Here is a 20434-nt window from a genome sequence, read left to right as displayed (position 1 = left end):
AGGTTTATTAACAAATCCACTGCCCTATTTTGACATGGGAACAGTCGAAGTGGGCACACATCCCAGCTGTGTAGTGAGTGATCCCCGGTGGAATGGGAAAGACGGTCTGTAACAAACAACCAATAGCTAGCATATCGCAGGACTATGGTATGTGTACAAAATCTGCGTCCTCGTGCAAGCATCGGGGCAGGATGCATCAGTAGGATGAACGAACCAGTTCATCTGTGCAGGGTTGAGGTACGTCCAAAACCACAAAAAAGAGACTAGGGAATGAGCCTTTTCTGACTCCCTATCAAATAATCAAATATCTAAAATCATTGACTTGATTCCTATAGGAGCAAGAAAAACCATAGTTCACGCCTTAATAACGCCACATTTGGACTATGGTAATGCCCTTTTAATAGGTCTCAATCTCAAAGGCCTTCACCAGCTCCAATGCATTCAAAATACGGCGGCTCGTCTGGTGTTAGGTCTCCCGAGAAAAGCTTCTATTAAATCTGCCCTAACCAAACTGCACTGGCTTCCTATCAAGGAAAGAATTATTTTTAAAAATCTCTGCTATGCCCACAGGATAGCCCATAACAAAGGCCCCCTGTACCTAGGTAGTCTCCTGACTATACACCGACCGATGAGAGCTCTAAGGTCATCTGGTGCTATGCAATTTAAAATCCCCCGCATTAAAAAAGCTAAAATGGGTGGTAAATCCTTCCGATTTTTAGCTGCTAAGCACTGGAACGATCTCCCCCTTCAATTGCGGATGGAACCGTCCGAAAGAATTTTCAGAGCAAAACTCAAAACGTTCCTCTTCCCTAAATAGCTAGCTGATATGACTCCCTTTCTCTAGTATCTCTGGGTCCACCTTTTGGATGATTTATAAGCAGTTAGCGCGGGGACACACAGTTTTTGCAGCCAGGCGCTTTATAAGTGTTTTATTATTATTATTATTATTAAACTCACAAGTAATTCTCTAAACCCCGGACCGTCGTGGGAATGCCTCCTTATTGTCGCACTTTCTTCAAAGAACGGCATTTGTCTGTTATCCTCATCACGGATCCTCCAACGATTGTCGGTCCCGGGTTTCGAGAATTACTTGTGAAACTCGGGAAAACAAATGTGTTACAGATAAAGCAGAAGGTGCATTTTACCTTGTAAAAAAATTGCTTTTATAGAAAAAGATCAAATTTTGGTGGGACCATACTTTACAAAGGGATCTACAGCCAGAAGAAGGTCTTTGACCCATGAGGGCAAAATTAGAAGGCTGAAACATGTTGGCACTTGCAATGGGGATTTAGGGGCAGTTGCTCGTACTTCATATCCCCAGATCGCACTATTTTTATCCCTGTCAAGGGGAACCAAGATTAAAGGTATTGCAATGGTATCTCCTTAGACAGTTTTACTCTCCTGTTTTTCTGCACTAGAGATCCCTTCTTTAGGAATTCTCTTCCCTTTCACAAACTTTCCTTTCTTTTTCTCCCTCACCCTAAAGAAACAGCGCTCTGTCCAGTGCGTTGGTCTGTGCCTGGATGTTTGCAGCGGCTCTATGATGAAGCATGCCACTGCATAGTGGGAGAGGGCAGTACTTAAAAATCTTTTGATTTTCCCTCTGTTTTGTTTCCCCTTAGTTGACTATCTCCATACAGTGGATAGGTAATGTTCAACCGAAGTTGGGTTAAAGTCCCTGGCCTTTTTATTAGTCCTTCTCTCTTTTTTGTGAGTACATGGTTGAGGAACGCCCTAAGCGGGATCTAGAATAGTATTAGTATGCCGGTCACCAAAGCACACGGGTATAAATGCTGCAGACTATCTCTCTCTTGAGACGCATCCAGAGCAATCAATCCTTGCCGTTATGCACACCATATGTGGACCCCTGGATATCATGGTGGATAATCTAGCAGCGCGTAGCAGAAATTGGATGACCAAGTAGCAATTCTCTGTGAAATATCATCTAGCATAGCTACCATGGACTCTTGCATGCATGCAATGCAGTGTGCAGTGAAAGAATGACTTTAGAGTAGTAACTTTATAAACGAGATAAGGACTTGCTCAAAGATAGTCTAAGCTTGCAGAAATCACAGAAGTCATCAGCTCATTTCTAGATGATTGCAAAAATACGAAGAGCAGAGGAATATTTACTGTAACTGGTAATAGAATCGAGCCCTAAGATATCCAGTTTCTCCATGCAATGGCCTGAACAAGGGCAGGCCTTGAGTGAGGCCCAGAGACCATTGGTAGATCATGAAGGTAGAGTGAATAAACGGTCCAATGACTGATCTAACTACAGTTGCTTATCCACAAGATCTGGTCACTCTCTAGTACTGTAGACCTCTGAAGAAATCTCAGAAGAGACAACTGTATAAAGGTTTTTTTTAAAATCACAAAACTGCAGAAAGACAACCCTACTAGACGTCAGTACAGAAAGGATAGAAACATTTTCATGTAAGGAGGAGAAAGCACTAAAATAAGAAGAACATAATGATCAAGATGGCAAGCCAAAAAAGGAAATTATAAATGCAGAAAATGTATTAAATGAAATGCAAAATCTGAAATGCGAAGCATCCTGCTGGTAGCACACTCGTATACAAAGATTTGTTATTGGTTCCAGGCTGACTCTTGAAACAACAGATAATGTGTAGGTTTCTGTTGCTAACCATCTGAATGTGCTGAATAGTCCGGTGATTGAATCCGGAAGTAAAACTCCTTTAATACAGAGTAATGAGGCCATCTTATCACTGCCAATTGGCACACCGCTTATACCCCCAAAGGACATATTTAAAGGTATGTTTAGGACCAATGGCTACAATTCAGGATAATGACTTTAGTATGGGTACAGGGTCTGTTGTTGGTAATACGGGGCATTCAAGCAATTGGAGCCTCACCTACATGTAACAGCATCCACATAAAAGACCAACAAGAACGGGACTACTTATCATTAATATTCCCAGGAATTTGTCCAATAACATAAATCCTTAGGTCAGGATGCGTACCTGTTATAAAATCACACAGGACCACATACACTTCACCCCCAAAAAAATGTGTGAAAAATAGAGAGAGTACCTCACGGTAGAACAACCCGAGGGGGTTCCCGGTTAGTAATTACCGGTATACCCACTTCTCATCATTGGCCACTCTCTCTATGTGAAAAGACAAACGTGCACTAGAAGAGAATAATAGTGCGGACGTGAGAATAGTGGTGAAAGACACAAATAGTGACAAACGTATCAACACTGACACACACCTGTAGTGTACAGAAACAAATAAATAGACCCCTAACCAAACACACAGAAAAATGATGGTGTAGTAGGGTTTTGCTTGCTTTACCGTTTTATTCTGACGCAGCAAACCCCACTTGTTAAAAATGGTTATTTATATACCATGGTTATTTTTGTCCTCAAGCCGACATGTTTCATCGCTGCACGTTTTAGTGATTTCATCAGGGCATAAGAGGGGTGAACTATTCTCAGTCTTTTCAGACAGATGTGGACCTTGAGGGTGCTACGTCAGCACGTACCAGCACCACTCATTAGGGCACCGTGTCAGGCATACACGTGTCCCACAATGTGAGGATCGTCGGAAGCGCCGGAGGGACTCGGCAACAGTGACTTCGACTATTTCCGGTCACATTGTGGGACAGGATTTATGTTACTGGACAAATTCCTGGGAATATTAATGATAAGTAGTCCCGTTCTTGTTGGTCTTTTATGTGGATGCTGTTACATGTAGGTGAGGCTCCAATTGCTTGAATACTGTGTGAGAGGGGGCCGCCTTACCTACCCCCTTTCCCCTCTACTCCTAGAGATTGTTTGGTAATACGGGGCAGACAGGAGTACCCCTCCAAATCTCAATCAAAGATCATTTAAGCAGGGACAGTGAGAGCATTGTTATAGAAGCTGTGCAGAGTGCTACTAGCAGCAGTGGTGGCCCATTGGAGTGGGCTATTATCATAGGGATTGGCCTTGGATCCTGCAAGAAGGGCTTTCTTGCAGCATCCAAGGTCCATCCCTATGATAACAGCCCACTAGCAAGGGCCACCACTGCTACTAGTAACAAAAGGTGTGAATTAGACGTTTATCCCTGGGCAAACAGCTATCCAATAAGAACTATGGTGGATGCACCGGCAGCGACTAGGTCCACCTATAATGTAAGATCTCAAGACACTGTAGTGCCTGGATTAGCTTTTCAAGGGGCAATGCTACGGGCAAATGGTATACAAACTGCAGGTAATATACTGGCAACCGGCATGAGATCGGTGTATAGTCGGCAAGTTTATGACTAGCAACAGTGCGAGCAGGAAAATATAGGCTTAATACCTTAATTTCCAGACCACAGTAGATGGAACTTGAAAAACTGCATCTGGGCGTGGGACAAAAATGCTCCGTAAGACCCGCAGTAAATGTTATGAGGTCTAGAGAGACGTGCAAATACATGCAATCTTTTTATTTACACCAATATACAAGTCGCATGAACATCATTACATCCTTAATCCATGTAATCTATTAAGAGTCCTACACTCCCTGCAAGGGTTACAAAATGTGTCATCACAAAAACTATAGAGAGTTTGATTTGTACTGGCTAATGCTACAGAAGAGGGGGAATCTACGATAAAATGTGGGCAAAGAAGCATAAGGCAGAGATGATTCACATTGGCCAGCTTGGGAATATTGGTCCATGAAGGTACACCTGAACCCTATCCAGCGGTATTTTGAAACTGTGTATATAGACGCAGCAAGCCATCAGCATGCAGAATCTTAAAAGGGCCTGTGTATTGGTATCAGCCTTAGGTCCCTCAAGCCATGATCTTTAAGATGCAGCTCAAAGTTTGAAGGTTAATATACAGTAGTCTATTGCAAGCTCAAATCTGCATAGTCTGGGGAACACCCAAAGCCATGCCAATATGATTTATACTTTACCAATATTCCCACAAAGTGGATGCACATGGCCCTCAAACACAAGCCTCCAAGGTTTACCACTGTATGTTTTTCATCACCTATAGGAGTTAGGTATTGGCCTAAACCATAGGGTTTGGCTGAAAGTGCATTGATAGATTATTGCTGGCCTGAAATCGAAGATAGATGACACAGACTGGGCAAAATTAATCAAATCATGCTATTTTCTGCTACCAGGAGACATGGGCTCTGGATGAGGTTTTTGAGGATGGATTTACCGTGTTTACTACGAAAGCCACAAAGGAAACAAAAGAGAGACCGAGACGTGGTCTCATTATCTGGATATCTACCCAGTTCAATACAGATGGCCAAGTGTTCTCCCAAATTAATAAAAAGTTTCAAATGCTGGTGAATTTCTGGCGATGTTTGGGATTTAACCATAATGAATGTTTACTTTTTGCCAAGTCTGCAACTGGATTTTCATAGTCAACTGAATGAGCTGGAGAAGCAAACTGGTATTGCCCAACATACTTTTATGTCATCTTCATGTATTAGTCACTCACTGGGGTAGTCATGTGCTCTATACATTTTATAACATAACATAACTCCCCAGCAAAGCAACACGTCATTTTGGTTTACAGGGATTTTACTACTAAACCTGATGATACAACGGCACATTTAGAAATACTGCACAATCATGTTATCCGTAGAAAAACCTATCAACAAACTTTAACTCCCCGCGCAAGGAGAGGTGCCTCTCTAATGTCTCTTGTGCTCAGAAATGATCTCTGTACCCTAAATGGATCTATGCCTTCGGACTTGCCAACTCGCTGCACGTTTCGATCAGGGAGTCATACAAGCTTGATAGATTATATTCCAATCAATCTGGAATCTTGGCAGCTGAGCTGTTTGTCGACCTCGTAATTCAACAGTGTGTGCCAGCAAGGTTTAATTTGAACGCTGCTCTCGTCCCTGAGCTGAGGAAAAGCGTATTCCAACTAACTACAAATCGGAATTTAATTACATGGCATAAGTACAGTAGGCAAAAATCTGGCCCTATCCGAACCCTAAACTTCTATCAAAAAGTACTTTGGGGCTTCCAGGAATTAAGGGACTTAATGACCCTGGGATCATTCCTAGATTTGAAACTCCTAAGGCAAGGTGGCCGGCAATCAGACGCTGGAAGTAGGCACACCAGTAATTGTACCAGCTTGCACATAGAATAGTTTGAGCAAGAGTACTGTAGCTAGCTCAAATCTGCACTTTCATTGGCATTGAAAACAATGCATGTTGCTCCTGTTGGGGAAAACCATCTAAAAGAGCTAAGGCAAAAGTACAAGAGTCTTGTTAAATAAATAAAAAAGTTAAGTAAAAGTTACGGCTTGGCAGGCACTGATGGAAACTTTCTGAAGAAAGAACACCAAGTGATTCTGGGCGCTTGTGAAGTGGGGCTCACAAGGCATCCCAAGACAGTTGGAGAGTTCTATAGTTCTATCGTGCCGTTCTCCTGGTTCAACTATTTTTCTTCATTATAGAGTCTACCAAGTCGAAGAAACCCTAGTACTGAAGGAATATTCCTGGGGAAAGAAGGTAACAGAACAAAGAATGTCTTATGGAGGAGACTCGAAGTATTCAACCACTGAGCGCATTAGAAAGTAAATGAACAAATAAGGAATTTTCTAAAAGGGAAGTCCGCATAGCAAGTCTTAGCCAGAAACAAAATAAGGCCCCATGTTCCGACCGGATCCCAGCGGACAACAATGTCGTAATTTTACCCGAGAGTCCTAAATCATGATGTGCCCGTTTATGGGGGCCAAAAACCGACATTTTGCTTCTTGACGATGCTGTGCTCTTGTCATGAACAGAACTTGCAATGCACAAGCGCATTCGAAAACTATTGCTACAAAAAAAAAACGGTGGATTAATACTGCAAAAACAAAATACATGATCATAAAGGGCAGCCCTAAATTGAGGAGTTCCTTTAAAGTCTATGGACCCTGCTGGATCACTTCAACTGCTGTGATTACCTAGGAGTAAGGTTTGACTCCAAGTTTGCTTGGTCAGGCCAACAACTTAAAGGAGAGGCTACTCAGTCAGTATGCTGGAGGTGTACTTCACTTTGCCAAAAGCCAGTGTAAAAGTCTGATTTACCCTGCCCTTGAAGCCTACAGAGTGCAAGCCCTTGTGGCAGGCCTATATGGTACAGAGCTGTGGGACTATGAAATGTGAAAGGGTTGGCTAGGGCAGAGGACCGCTTTCTACACCATAGTTCTACTTGGTCGAGGGACCTCTATGGATGTATTGAGGCATGAGCTGGGTGGTAAATCCTCTGAGTAGTATGCAGTGCTATGTCCTATCCAATATTTGGTAAGAATTTGGACCAACCCAGATTCTCATTGTTCACTCAGCGCAAACATATCGTGTGATACTAATGTTTATATCAGTTTGATATTTTTGTAAATGCTAATCATGTTCTTTTTTTCCATGCAGTGTCTGCACCCTCACCAGTTGGTCTTTCACAGTGGCTTGAACAAAATCTATCAAAAAGTGATCGACCAGAGCTGACTGGTGCAAAAGTGGTGATATCTGGAGGTAAGCAGTTGAGGCTGTCAACATGGTGATACTCATGTGTAGCTTTTCTTATGTGTTTATTTAGTGAATGAGATGACTAGAGACTGTTCCAATCTTTAGTGTGATTGACTGTATAATTAAGATTTTGTTCCAGCCTTCTGTCTTTCAATGGTTTGAAAAACGGTGGTGGGGAGGGACAAAGAGGAGGATTTGGGAAATTAAATTAAAATCACTGATCTGCCACTCCACTGCAATCCCACTGCTGGGCGCCTCGTTGCTCCTGCTCCCCCTCCGGATGTGGATGGGGCTGGAGGCAGAGACTCCTCACCGAATCCAAACACTGCTCTCGTAGTATGATAGCAGCGTCTGGATTGGCCTCAGCAGTCTCAGATGCTACTCAGACAGTACATGGGAGCCTGTGGGTTTTCTTCATCCCGGCAGTTCAGTACAGCAGGGTTGGAGAAACATAAGTGCGGTTGCAAGTTTGGCCGGCCTGAGATGGCCAGTCAAACACACATACGCACTAATAAGTGCACAGTACTCCTCCATGCCATGGCACGCACCCCCTTCCCCCCGTCAAACATAAGCAGCCCAAACAAAGATAAATAAAACAATAATAACAATGTGTTATTATTGTTTTATTTATCATCTGCTGGCAGTGGTGCGACGCTCCTCCGCTATTGCAGTGGACTGCCCCTGATGGTTTGTCATGCTCTTACAATCTGAAAGTTTACAAAACTTTCGATGGAGCGGCTGGTGCTTCCCTTGCCCCTATCTTTAAAGTCTTACCACAGGCATCCCTTAGTGAGCTTTGTGATGGATGTGTAGCACATACTGTTCTTTGGAGACTACCCATCATCTGCCCAAACTTGGCTTTTCATCTGCTAAAGCTATGTTCTCTTTTTGCAGTGTTATTAACTAGCAAAGAAGTAGAATTTAAGCCCAACGAAAATGTGATTCCCCTGTTGCCGTCTTTGAGTGGCCTAGCAGTCACAACCAAGGTGATGCCTCACCCACTCATTTGATTCCATTGAGCGCAGGTCTGCTCAGTGAAAGAATTGTACATTTGTTAGTGGCAACACATTTGGTAATGATTGTTATTTTTTTGCCTATATATTTATTGGTTTGTTCTCAATACATGCATAAATAATCTCAACTGTTATACCCCCTATAGTAGAAACTCCAATATTTGGCACACCGTGCATCATCAATGTAGAATTGATAAACTTTCAACTCTTCTATCAAAGACTTTCACCATTTCTCATTAATCTATTGAGAATCATTGCTTAATCTGTGTCTGAAAAATGTTCTTCCTTCTCCAGTATTGTAGGAAATTGGGTTGTTGGTTGACTGGGGTGTGATGCCTGGTCAAGCAGCAACCACAGAGCTTGTCAGGGTGAGGTACAAGCCAACCCTAAATTAACCTCTGCTCAATCCTGTGGTACCTCGGCACAGAGCGGTCAGGCTTATCTTAGGGGCAATTTGTAAATTATTTGTGCAACACTTTATAAAGTAATAAGGTGAAAATACAACACAAGAAAAATCCCACACCCAAACTACAAATGATAAAATTCCAATCTGCATAGCTGGAGATATGCAAGTTAAAAGAATTCAGTGAAAATAGACCCAAAATGTACAAAGCGGAAATTTTGGCTTTCTGGTTGTGCCAAACAGCGTCAAAGTCACAAGTTCAAGTCGACCACGCTAGAGCGCGGGCCAGCTACAGAGACCCAGTTAGGCCCACTAAACAAGAGTACCTGAAATACTAGTTTGCGGAGAGTTGCGATGCCCTGCGTCGCTCAGCTGAGGTGAAGCGTAGTTTCCGAGAAGCGGTGAAGCGAGATCCTGCATCGTATAGGATACTGTCCACAAGGGCTTGCAATGTGAAGTCCGGTATCGAGGATGTGTTGCGCAATTGAGGCAATGCATTGCTTTTGAGGAACTGTGAGGGTGCGATGTGCGAACCTGCAGCGTCCTGGAGGCTGCTGGTGACAAGGGATTTGCGAATTGAGGGCCTACGCTATGAAAGCTTTGCGCCAGCAGCGGGTCAGAAGTGGACTGTGGGGACTATGTGCAGTCCTTGCATCGTTGGCACCCTCGCAGCTGAGGAGATGCATCTGTGCCCTAAGCAATGTGTTGAACAGCAAAGGCGATGCGCCGGTTCTGTTGGAGATGCTCTGCGTCACAGAGGAGATGCGTTGGTTCTGCTGGGTCTACAGATGGGATGGCAGAGTACCTTCAAGCCCACTTCTAACAGTCCCAGACTGGGGTGGCACTACTTGGCTGGGTGGGTGTAGCCAGGTGCTGGGTTCATGGCTGTTGGAATCTTCAGTCCCTGAGGCTTTAGTCGGGAGGCCAGCCAAGTAGGCCTTGGAGTCACTTTGGGTTCATGGGTTCAACAGATGCAGGTTCAGTCCTGTTCACCCATGTAAGAGTGCAGCAGGTTAGCACAGCATAACAGGGCTGTAGTTCCTTAATAGCAGCAGCCCAGCAGACTGATAGTCTTTCAGCAAAGCAGTCCTTCTTCCTAGCAGAGTATCCACAGGGCCAGAAGTGTTGAAGTGTCCTGAAGTGTTGGTGGCTAGGGGGCAATATTTATACCTGGCCCTTCCTTTGAAATGGGAGAAGCTTCTAGAGGTTTCCCTTTGCAGTCCCCGGGTATCCTGCCTTCCTTGTGGTGGCCCCAGACTAACTATACGGGATATGATGCCTTTTGTGTGGAGGCGGGACACATCCTATTCAAATGTAAGTAAGATTGTGTCCAGCTCCCATCCTGCCAGCGATGGCCCATCCAGGCACACCTAAGCTCTCTACTGTGCGTGACTGTCTGGGAGGAATACACAAAGCCCAACTGCCAACTACACCCAGTCATGTAACACAGGGACAGGCTGCAGGCACTACATGGTTAAAACAGGAAAATGGCAGTTTTCTAAATGTGTCATTTTCAAAATTGTAACTAAAAGTCGTACTTTACCATTAAACAGGATTTTTCATTACAGTTCCAAAGACCCAAACATGAAGTTGATAACTGTCTGCTTCTGGAAATTACAGTTTATTAAATGTAAGGCGGTAACTCCTATGTTATCGAATGAGAGAGTTAGGCCTTGCAGCAGTGAAAAACAAATGTAAACGTTTTTCACTACCAGGACATATTAAACTTAAAAGTACATGTCCTACTTTTCAAATACGCTGCACCTTGTCTTCTGTGCCATCCAGGGCCTACCCTGGGGATGAGTTACATGTATTAAAAGGAAAGGTTTGGGCCTATGCAGAGGATTTATTAAACTTGGAACTGAACTGGCGTGTGATTTACTGATTCATGTTAGTAAAGGTTTATTTTGCCAGGTTGAAATGGTAGTTTAAAACTGCACACAGAGGCTTCCATGGCAGGCGGAGACCTGTTCAAAGGGCTCTTTAAGTTGATTGCTCAACCAGCGTTGGAGGCTCATTATGGGCATTTCATTTACTGGCTCTTGGCACAGGTAGTTCCACTTTACTCGGGACTTAAAAGTATATTAAGTATGCCAATTGGGTGTAAGTCAATTATACCATTTATAGCTAAAATTGTCTTATTCACCCAGGAGGTGGCGATTAAGATAATTCTAGCTATAAGAAAGCATGCTGATGACATTTTGATGGAACAGCAAGCAATACATGGAAGGTTTAAAGAATAGGGAATTAACCAGCCTCGCCGAGAGATGTCCAGATTTGTAACTACTATTATACTGCCTTTTTGTATTTGGTCTGTCATCATGTTTTCCTAACCTGGTTCTTGCTTCTCCTAAGGAGGTCACCTTTGTATTTCTGTCTTTTCCATCCTAGACACCCCAGGACATCAAATTGTCTAGTTCCTTGATCTCTTTTTCCAATCTATTGACGTTGCTCATTAGATTTTTTCATACATATGTTAGACCCATCCATTCCCTTAATAGAAAACTTAAAAGCCCCATACTTCTTTAATGGCGCCTCTAACGTTCTGCTTGTTTTGATGATCTACTGTTCTTGGTTGTAATCTCCACTCTGGTATTGGTGTCACCTGGCTCTCCCAAGACCACTCTAGCATTGGGGTGCATGTTTAAACACTGTACAATACAATGCGGGTGAGTAGTGCGCTATACAAGTATCAATTTACAAATCATCAGATTGTTGATATCCTTTCTAGGTACCATGTAGTGGCAAGTTAAAGAAGTACCCTTGTGGCGCCAAATGCTGTGTCTTCCATAGTTCTACTAATTTTTGTGCATCTACTGCCTCTGTTAGTGCCATTGAGGATTGCCCCACTTCTCTATAAGACTTGGGTTACAGCTATTCATCCGCCTTTTCAAAATGCTTTTGAAGTCTCCTATCCATAATATTCTGCTTTAAATGTGGAGTGAGGAGTGCCATTATGTCTTGAGAAAAGGATGGTGTGTCAATAATTGCTGCTTAGCTGTTAAGGGTCCTGGCAACCCAAATATATCTACCATTGGGATCCTTACATACCTTGTTGTTGATAGAGGGATGCCAGAAGCCACCTATGTAGCTACACCTCTCGCCACCTAGTTAATGTTCGCATACAACAAGAAATACCCTCCTTAACTAGAGTTTTAATTTCCAGTAGCTGTAAGGTATGCCTTCTGCAGCATTGCTGTCTGAACTTGCCTCTGGCATGAACACAAACAAATTCTTTGACACTTGAGCACCCATTTATCCCTTGCAATTTGTAATGATTGATTTAGTTGACCATTAGCATATCATCTGTATGAGTTCCCTATAGCCCTTCCTATATATAAACTTCCCTTCCCATGGGGATAACCCCAATTCAGCCTTCACATCTTTTATGACTTGTACCTTCCATCTCATTAAGCAACCAAACCATTCAACAGCAAGAAAATCATGTAGAATCGGGCTGCATCAGTGCACATGGCCAGAGTACTAGAAATTCCTGGACCGGATCCTTCCAATTTCACCTACGCCTATGCTGCCATAAGCACATATGTTCTGTGTTGTATTAGTGAGCCCTCCTCCATATGATATTAATGATATAGTCTTACATGCAGTTGTGACCTAGCTTTTATACATTACATGGTAGTGAGTCCCAGGCCTTCTACATAGTCAGTAGCATCCTTCGGTTGCTCAAAAAAGTGCCTCTGTACCATTGGCTCTCAAACGTGCTGGGAAATATTTAGCTGTTGTAGCTTCCACTTGGCTTTGTTAATGTCCTACTACTTTTTTGTGCGTTCAGGCCAACATCAGGTTATAAGTATATCCTGTTCCCATTGTATGTTAACTCCTTCTGTGTGTCCTTATTTTGTCTTGATTCTCCTGCAGTTTCACCATGATCATTCATGGCGACACCCCAGTTCGGGGATGATGTGACAGAGATCTGTGAGATCTGTATATTTCTAGGGCTTCCCTCCGCACAGTGTCCATAAGGAGCTCTGGTATGGATCGTTTCCCAAAAAAGTTCCATGGATGGAATGCATCTCTTTAACTTCTGGCACACCTAAAAATCCGACATTATTCTGCCTTTTCTGTCTTCAAAGTCAATGACCTTCTCCTCTGTGCCTTGTGGTTAGGTACAATTAGCGCACTGCCTCCGTTTGGTCATTAGCAGCATCTTCCAAGGCAGAGAGCTTATGCTCTGCTTGGGTCACACATTCCCTTACCATAGCCATGCCCTGTCGAAGCAGAGTTACGTTTTTTGTTAAATTGTCTATTTTCCCAGAAATAGCCTTATTGCCATCCATTATGAGTTGTTAGAGTTCAGAATTAGAAGTTGGCTTATATGGATGATCCTCCTGTTGCGACGAATTCCTGATCTCAGTTGCTTGCGAGCTAGTAGTCCGTTTTATTTTTAGAATTGCTGCGTCTTTTCTCTAGGCATTAGCTAGTCTCTCCAGCGAACTCGTCAATAAAAATGCGAACGTTGAATGTTTATTATGCTCCTACGATATAGTCAGAGCAATCCACCTTCAACCCACATCCAACCGATGAGGATGTATAGTCCTTGTCTTAAAGGACTCCGATTATCAACAAAGGTTTTTTGCTGAGAATTTCTGAGAAAATTCTCATTCTGGAGAGTAGGCCTCTTTTTGTTAACGCCTTTGCTGCTGTGACTTTTCCCCTCCTGTGCTGAAATTGCTTGAATACTATGGTTTCATGACGAGCTCAGCTCGTCATAAGCACAGCTCAACCGTGCCTCATGACAAGCTGAGCTCGTCATGAGCATCGAAAGGGTTAAAGGCGAGTGAGCTCTAGAGCATCCCTCAGTCTGCTTTTCCCAATATTGGGAGGAGGGTGGAAAGAGTCCGCTGTGTCCCTAGTCCTCCGGTATATAGGGCCAGCCATGCCGTCCTTACGGTTGCTCTTGTCTACCGCTTCAGTCACGGCCTGGGACATGTCCGCTTGTGCAGCCAATCTCTACTCTGCTCGCAGCTTGATCGCCTCTCTCCAGCATGCAACACTGGGGTTCCCAATCATGGTCCCCCATGATCAGTCCCCTGCCAGCAAGTTGCGGCCTCTTCATTCACACCACTGTGTTCCGATTGAGGTCAGCTGGCTGAGACTGCCACAATCTCCCCACTCTGTGGCAGCAAGAAAACCAAGGCACAAGTCGGGGGTAAACTCAGTTACACGGCGTCCATCCACTATTTTCACAGGGTGGACGCAGTCCCCCCTGCCAAGAAGTTGGGCCCCACAGAATATGCTGAACTTATCCCAGTGTCATTTTCATACACTGGGACATGATCAGCAGTGCCTGTACATTGTCTGCTTACCATTCCCACCAGCAACGTGCAGGCGAGAGGGAGCTCCTTTTTTTTTTTATCTCCAGCTGGGCCAAAGTTAAGGGGCCATCAGGCTTCCTTTTGTTTGAACAGCCTGACTGGAAGCACCCTGGAACCTCACACTTAAATGTAAATGCCACTGAGGGGAAACAAAGGCACACAGCTGATCTCTTCACAGGTTATTAAGTGAGGCAGCTTTTGCCTTTGTTCAGTCCCTGTATATAATAGATGCATGCACTTTAAGAATGTCAGATGTGTTTGTCTGTTCCAGTATATACACTAATAACAATATATATAGTACTATTTTATTTATTTTATAGCGCTACACAACCCAATACTGGGTGTCAAAGCTCTTTATCCCTTTCGATGCTGATGACGAGCTCAGCTCGTCATCACCCACGGGTGTCGTGTGCTGATGACGAGCTGAGCTCGTCATGGTGCCACTAAAATGGCATTTTCCAGCACACAGCGGGAAAACGCCTAGCAGCCAAGAGGTTAAATAACATACACATTATACATTGACAATAAATCAATGTACAAGATGAGTTACATGAGACAGTCAGGGTTACAAGGTGTAGGAGTCACATCTTTGATAGCTTACTTAGCTATATTACAAAGATTACAATTTATGAACTGCAAGTAACAAAAGGATATCTGTCTTCAAGGCAGTTAACCCCCTTATCTATCTACATAAAATAAAAATCTGTCATCTGCATGTCACATGATGTGCTTTGCAGGAGACTTATTAACCTTATTATACTACTTTGATTCAAACTTGGGACTTCACAAAGCACTGATCTCTCCAACAAATGCGTTAAACTCCAGAGTTCTCACCATTATTACTATTCCTGAGAATTACTGACACCTTTACAGCAGATGCCTTAACCCAATCAAATATTTTAAAATGGCTTCTTTGCAACCAATTGAGCAAAACAGATCTGCTGTCATGCTTCTTCTTGTTGCCAATTTCTTTGTGACAGGGTTTTAAAAAATAAATATATTAATTGAGGCCCAGATTCTGCGTCAGGATTACGCCATTTTTTAGGATCAACGACAACACCAAATCTCATGATGCGCTAAATGTACTCATGATATAACTGATAAACATATGTGTGAGGTCTTAATATCTGATGTCAGTTCTTGCGATGTTACTTCCAGTGAGGTCACTTCCTATGATGTCACGTGCAATGTCACATGTCGTGACATTATGCACTGTCATGTTACGCGTCATGATTTTACTTTCATACTGCCTAACCTGGTTAGCCCCCTCTTTTCATTTTTTAGGACTTGTGCCCCGAAGAAAACGTTCATCAACGGTCAGTTCTCAGGGAGTGAACGCTGCCATGCACCTGCCATGTTACTAATCAGGGAGTCCCACACCATAAATGTTGCGCATTTAGTGGGGGGGGGGGGGGGCTCTGATTAGCAGGATGTCAGAGCCTCCGGGAGGAGCGTCTACCTAAGCAGCCATCTTGGATCCACCCTCTGTGGTTGTTAGGCATTTAAACAATGTTGTATATGAGCTAGCAGTTGCATACAGTTGCCCGTCAATACACTGAATATAGTGGGATTTCTGGAAGCATAGCCATTATAGCATTCTACAGTGACTTTCATCTTTCTGAAAGACAAATGCTAATTTAAACTTCTAATATAGTCATAAAGCTGGAATTTTAAGTATTTTGCACTAGCACCACCAAATCACATAACAGCTAAAAGTTAGGTTGAGTGCTTTGAAAACCTCAAGGAACTTGTATGTATCAGTAGCTGCAACAAATTATTTTAACAGATCTTGGTCAATTTCACATCCTTTCTAAAGTAGTGGTTCTGTAATCTTACATGGAATAACATTTGAGAGCAGAGTTGGAGCAAGCTTAGAGTACAGATGTTCAAAGGGCACTATGAAATACATCTTTATAGTACATAGTAATATCACAGAGCATTAGCAAATGCTACACAGACCCGATAACTCATGCGATGCGACGTGTGGCACACAGTATCTACCCCCTTCCCGTGGTCTCCTGGTGAAGAGCCAATATCATGCAGTGGCACAATAGAGATGTCTTGTTGTCCTGTGCCCTTCAAACTGCAGCAGGCCCCCCCTCCAAAACTTCAACATAAAAGAAGAGGAACAAGCTCTGATAATCACCTATCTGCTACTGTGTAGAACTCTGTCCTCTCTTTCTTTGGTGTTTGATGTGTTTGAAAATGTTTTTGTGCTCATGTAAATATTTTTTTTGATATGCTAAATAGTATTATTTATTTGCTTTCGTCACAGGGCGTGGATTAAAGAATGGGGAGAACTTTAAACTTTTATATGACCTTGCTGATTTGCTTCATGCAGCAGGTAATATTTTATGCTGTCACTCTTGTTTTTTTTATTGTGAATAACAAATAATGCATTTGGATGAAAATACACATTTTCTTCATACCGTCGATGGATTGTCCATCTTTCTAGGATTTGAAATTGTCTTAGACAGCACTGATAGTCCATATGTTTAATCCATTTTAAGTGGACATTCTTGAAGAAATATACCAATAAATGCCTCTCAATAAAATTGTGTTTTTTATTCTTGCCGCAAACCTTGCTCCACACCTGCCTGGTCTTACCTGCTTTCAGCTCCTGGGTCTCTCCCGTTGGACGGCCGCACCGCATCGCTGGCCCTGCTGACACGGGAGCGGGTGGCATCGAGACTTAAACTCCCAGAAGCCAACAGCGGTGCGTGTCACCTGCGTCACCTCTGAAGCGCCAGGAGGAGCTTAAAACTGATTCCGGCATCCCACAGCGCGGGACGTATTTTTTATTCTTGCCACAACCCTTGCTCTACGCCTGCCTGGTCATACCTGCTTTCAGCTCTGTAGACAGTGGGGCCAAAAAGAGGGTAGAGAGGAATCTAACAACTAGTACTAGCATTATGCTGGGAAGTGAGAGTCTATCCCCTCGGGCTACATCGATAGCCGGCACAAGGAGTGCCTGTATGGGTAGCGAATTAAGGGACAGCCACACTGAACTGGATGCCAAACCCCTTCTAAGAACCGCTAGCATAGGTCAGCCTTTATTAACTGATGTGAATATAAATGAAGTATTTATCAGCACTGTGAACGAAGTCCCTAGTTACTTGAAATCATTTATGACTTTATCCTCTTGGAACATAGCGGGATTAGAAACAAAATCAAAGTCCACAGATTGGGCATCATACATAGAGTCTACCGATGTGTGGGCATTCCAAGAGACGTGGTCCGTAAAAGGAGTTTTTCACGTAGGCTATTTAAGTTTCTTCAAAGCAACGTCCAGGGGACCGAGGGGTAGACCAGTTGGTGGGTTGACTTGTTGGGTGCGGCAAACTGAGGGGATATGGGTGGACGCGGTAAATATTGATAGCCCGGACATAATGGCCATACGGGTTAGCTCACCAAAAGGCCTTGACATAATCATAAATATCGTCTACTCGCGGGGCCAACCGGGTGGCAGGAGCTCAAATGTTATTACAACTCTGGAAAGTTATCTGCTTCAAGAGGTAAACTCTAGTAACCAGATCATTGCTGGTGATTTCAACACTTTGAACAACTGGATTTTAAAGATGGAAGGCTCAGCGAAGATGTGGATGCACTAAGGGCGTCTCTTATCTGGACCTTCAACCCATAAGGAAATGGTCCGAGGCCGCTCTTCAACTGAAGGGGTTGTGTCTGGAAAGGGGACTAAGGGCAGTTAGATAGGCAGGGTGCAAAGACATTTGACAATGGAAGATGGACAATGGAAGATTTGAAAGCCATATAGATGATATACTTGTCAATGTGGAACTATGGCCTTCAGTTTTAGACATGGAGGTTCAGAGAAGGCCAGAAAGTGATCACAACCCTCTGGTTCTATCTACAAATTGATGATAGAAGCTTTTGTAGTTCTACTGTAATTATTACCAATGACCTAAGAAGGGTTTGGTGGGCAAGGATTGCTAATAACGACAAAAATGTTGGGCCCAGACTGCATCCCTGCAGATTTGTTTAAACATAATCAAGATCTATGGGTCCCATACATAAAGCTACTAGAAAACGCCATTGCTAGTGGAGCCCCTCTCCCAGCATCCTGGTCTGGTGCAGAGATTATACCGATTTATAAAAAGGGAGATTGCTCTGCACCAGCTAGTTATAGAACTATCAGTCTAATCGACGCTGTTCAAAAGATAGTAGCGAGATTAGTACTGGGGAGGATACAGGGATGGATGACCGACGCCGATATTTTAACACCCTTACAGGCAGGGTTTTGGTCTCATACAGTGACCCTTGACCAGGCCTTCAGATTTGTATTAATCTACTGGAAGGAGGTGGCTCTAGGTGGGGGCATGCTCTTCGTGGCATTTGTGGACTTAAAATCTGCATTTGATTTAGTTCCAAGGGTAAAACTGTGGAAAGCACTATTGAAAATGGGGATGCCTAAAGATTTAGTTACTATCTTGGTTAAATTCCACAAACAAACATATGCGCAGGTCCGTTGGGCCAAACCAGGTGAGGTTACAGAAAGGTTCAAGGTCAGCAAAGGGGTTTGATAGGGGTGCGTGCTGGCTCCCACCTTGTTTTCTTTATTTATAAATGGGGTGGTCCAATATTTTGTGAAACACCCAACTGATGCGCCAATGTTAGCTGGCATGAAAGTACCACTGCTCATGTTCGCGGACGACACCTTACTTATATCCAAAACAAGATAGGGGCTGGGGCTGGAGCTGGCACTGTCTCATTTTGAGGTGTTCTGCCGCGAGCATGAGCTTGTGGTCAATGTAGGGAATACTACGTTTATGGTGCTCCATGGTTCCAAGCCTGTCAAAGCAAGTGTTTATATGGACGGCGATCTATTGGAGCAAACAAATGTTTTCACCTACCTGGGTGTTACATTCAATGATAAATTAGGCTGGAAGCCCCAAGTCGAAATGCTAGCACTAAAGCACGCCCAGCTGGCCGGTGCCCTGATTAAGGAGCACAGGTTGTCCCAAACCAAACCTACTGCCCCTATTATCAAGATATACACAACCAAAATCTGCCCAGCTATATTATATGGTGCCGAAATCTGGTGTTTTTCTAACTTATCACCACTTTCTTCAGCCCAGAATACATTTATGAGATCAATATTAAGCTTGCCGCAATCGACCCCCCTAATACCATTGTTTCTTGATTTCGGCTGTCAGGCACTCGAAGACCTAGCACGCTACAGACCACTGGCATTCTGGAGGTGACTCTGGATCACTCCGGAACTCTCCTTGTATGCCAAAGCCCTGTTGAAAGTTAGGGGGTTAAGCCGATCCTAAAAGATCCCATGGTTGATTGCAATTAGGACCTTGCTGACTGATATGGGGATGAGGAACCTATGGGAATACTCAGAGGCTGCGGAATTTCCATCGAAAAGGTCTTATAGAGCAGCATACTGGGAGCTGGTTAAAACCAGGAGATTCTCTTCCCATACCCGGCAGTCACTGTCGAGAGATTTCCTCAATATTAAGGATGATCCTCTTTTGGAAGGTTATTGGGATCTCATCACGAAGCCCCATGATGGTAAACTTTACCATCAGTTTAGGATAGGTACTTTACTTTTACGATGGTTTACTAGCAAATGGAATCCTGCTAGTAGTAATAAGTGTGTATTTTGCCAAGATCATATCGAAAATATTGATCATTTTTTATTTGTATGTCCTGTTTACCAATAACCGAGGAGTATCTGGTTGAAACCAGTATGTTTGCCCATGACAACAAGATCGGCAATGGTTGCAAAGAGAATATTGAAAGTTGATACTTCCAACCTTGCTGTAATTGGAGTAACTAAGTTTTTGAGCTGGGCATGGGCCCTACGCGATAAAATAGGGGGGGGCAAAGTAATTATGTAACGATCTAAGAAGGGCTATTGTAGACAGGGGTTGGAGTTGATAATACCTTATCCTAGAAGTCTACCCACCTCTTGTAAAATTAACTGTTGTAGATTAAGTCTCTATGCTGGTTTATATATTTAATCCTCTTTTAGAATCTGTTTTAAAATGTGTGTATATATATATATATATATATATATGTATGTATTTATTTATTAATCATTATTGATGTGGTATATTGCTACGTTTTAGACTTTTGAATATGATGTATTTTAAAGCGAATGTAAGCTGATAAATGTGGGTTTTTATCGTCTTTTATGATGAAGAATCGCAATAAAGATTTAATGAAATGAAATTAAAATCCTTA

At 43.2% G+C, this 20434-nt stretch overlaps 1 protein-coding gene across 1 annotated transcript in view; it reads left to right on the top strand.

The window, feature by feature from the left end:
* ETFA (electron transfer flavoprotein subunit alpha) overlaps positions 1-20434 on the top strand; it is a 415153-nt gene that overhangs the window by 197031 nt on the left and 197688 nt on the right. Inside the window, exons 7-8 of the mRNA XM_086959425.1 lie at positions 7374-7475; positions 16497-16565. Of these exons, the coding sequence (XP_086815551.1) occupies positions 7374-7475; positions 16497-16565 (171 nt within the window). The remainder of the gene's footprint in view (positions 1-7373; positions 7476-16496; positions 16566-20434) is intronic.

Source organism: Lissotriton vulgaris, chromosome 2_2 (assembly GCF_964263255.1).
Source record: "Lissotriton vulgaris chromosome 2_2, aLisVul1.2, whole genome shotgun sequence".
Taxonomy (NCBI): Eukaryota; Metazoa; Chordata; class Amphibia; order Caudata; family Salamandridae; genus Lissotriton; species Lissotriton vulgaris.
The sequence above is the reverse complement of the archived record's forward strand: the minus strand, read 5'-3'. Positions and strand labels throughout refer to the sequence as shown.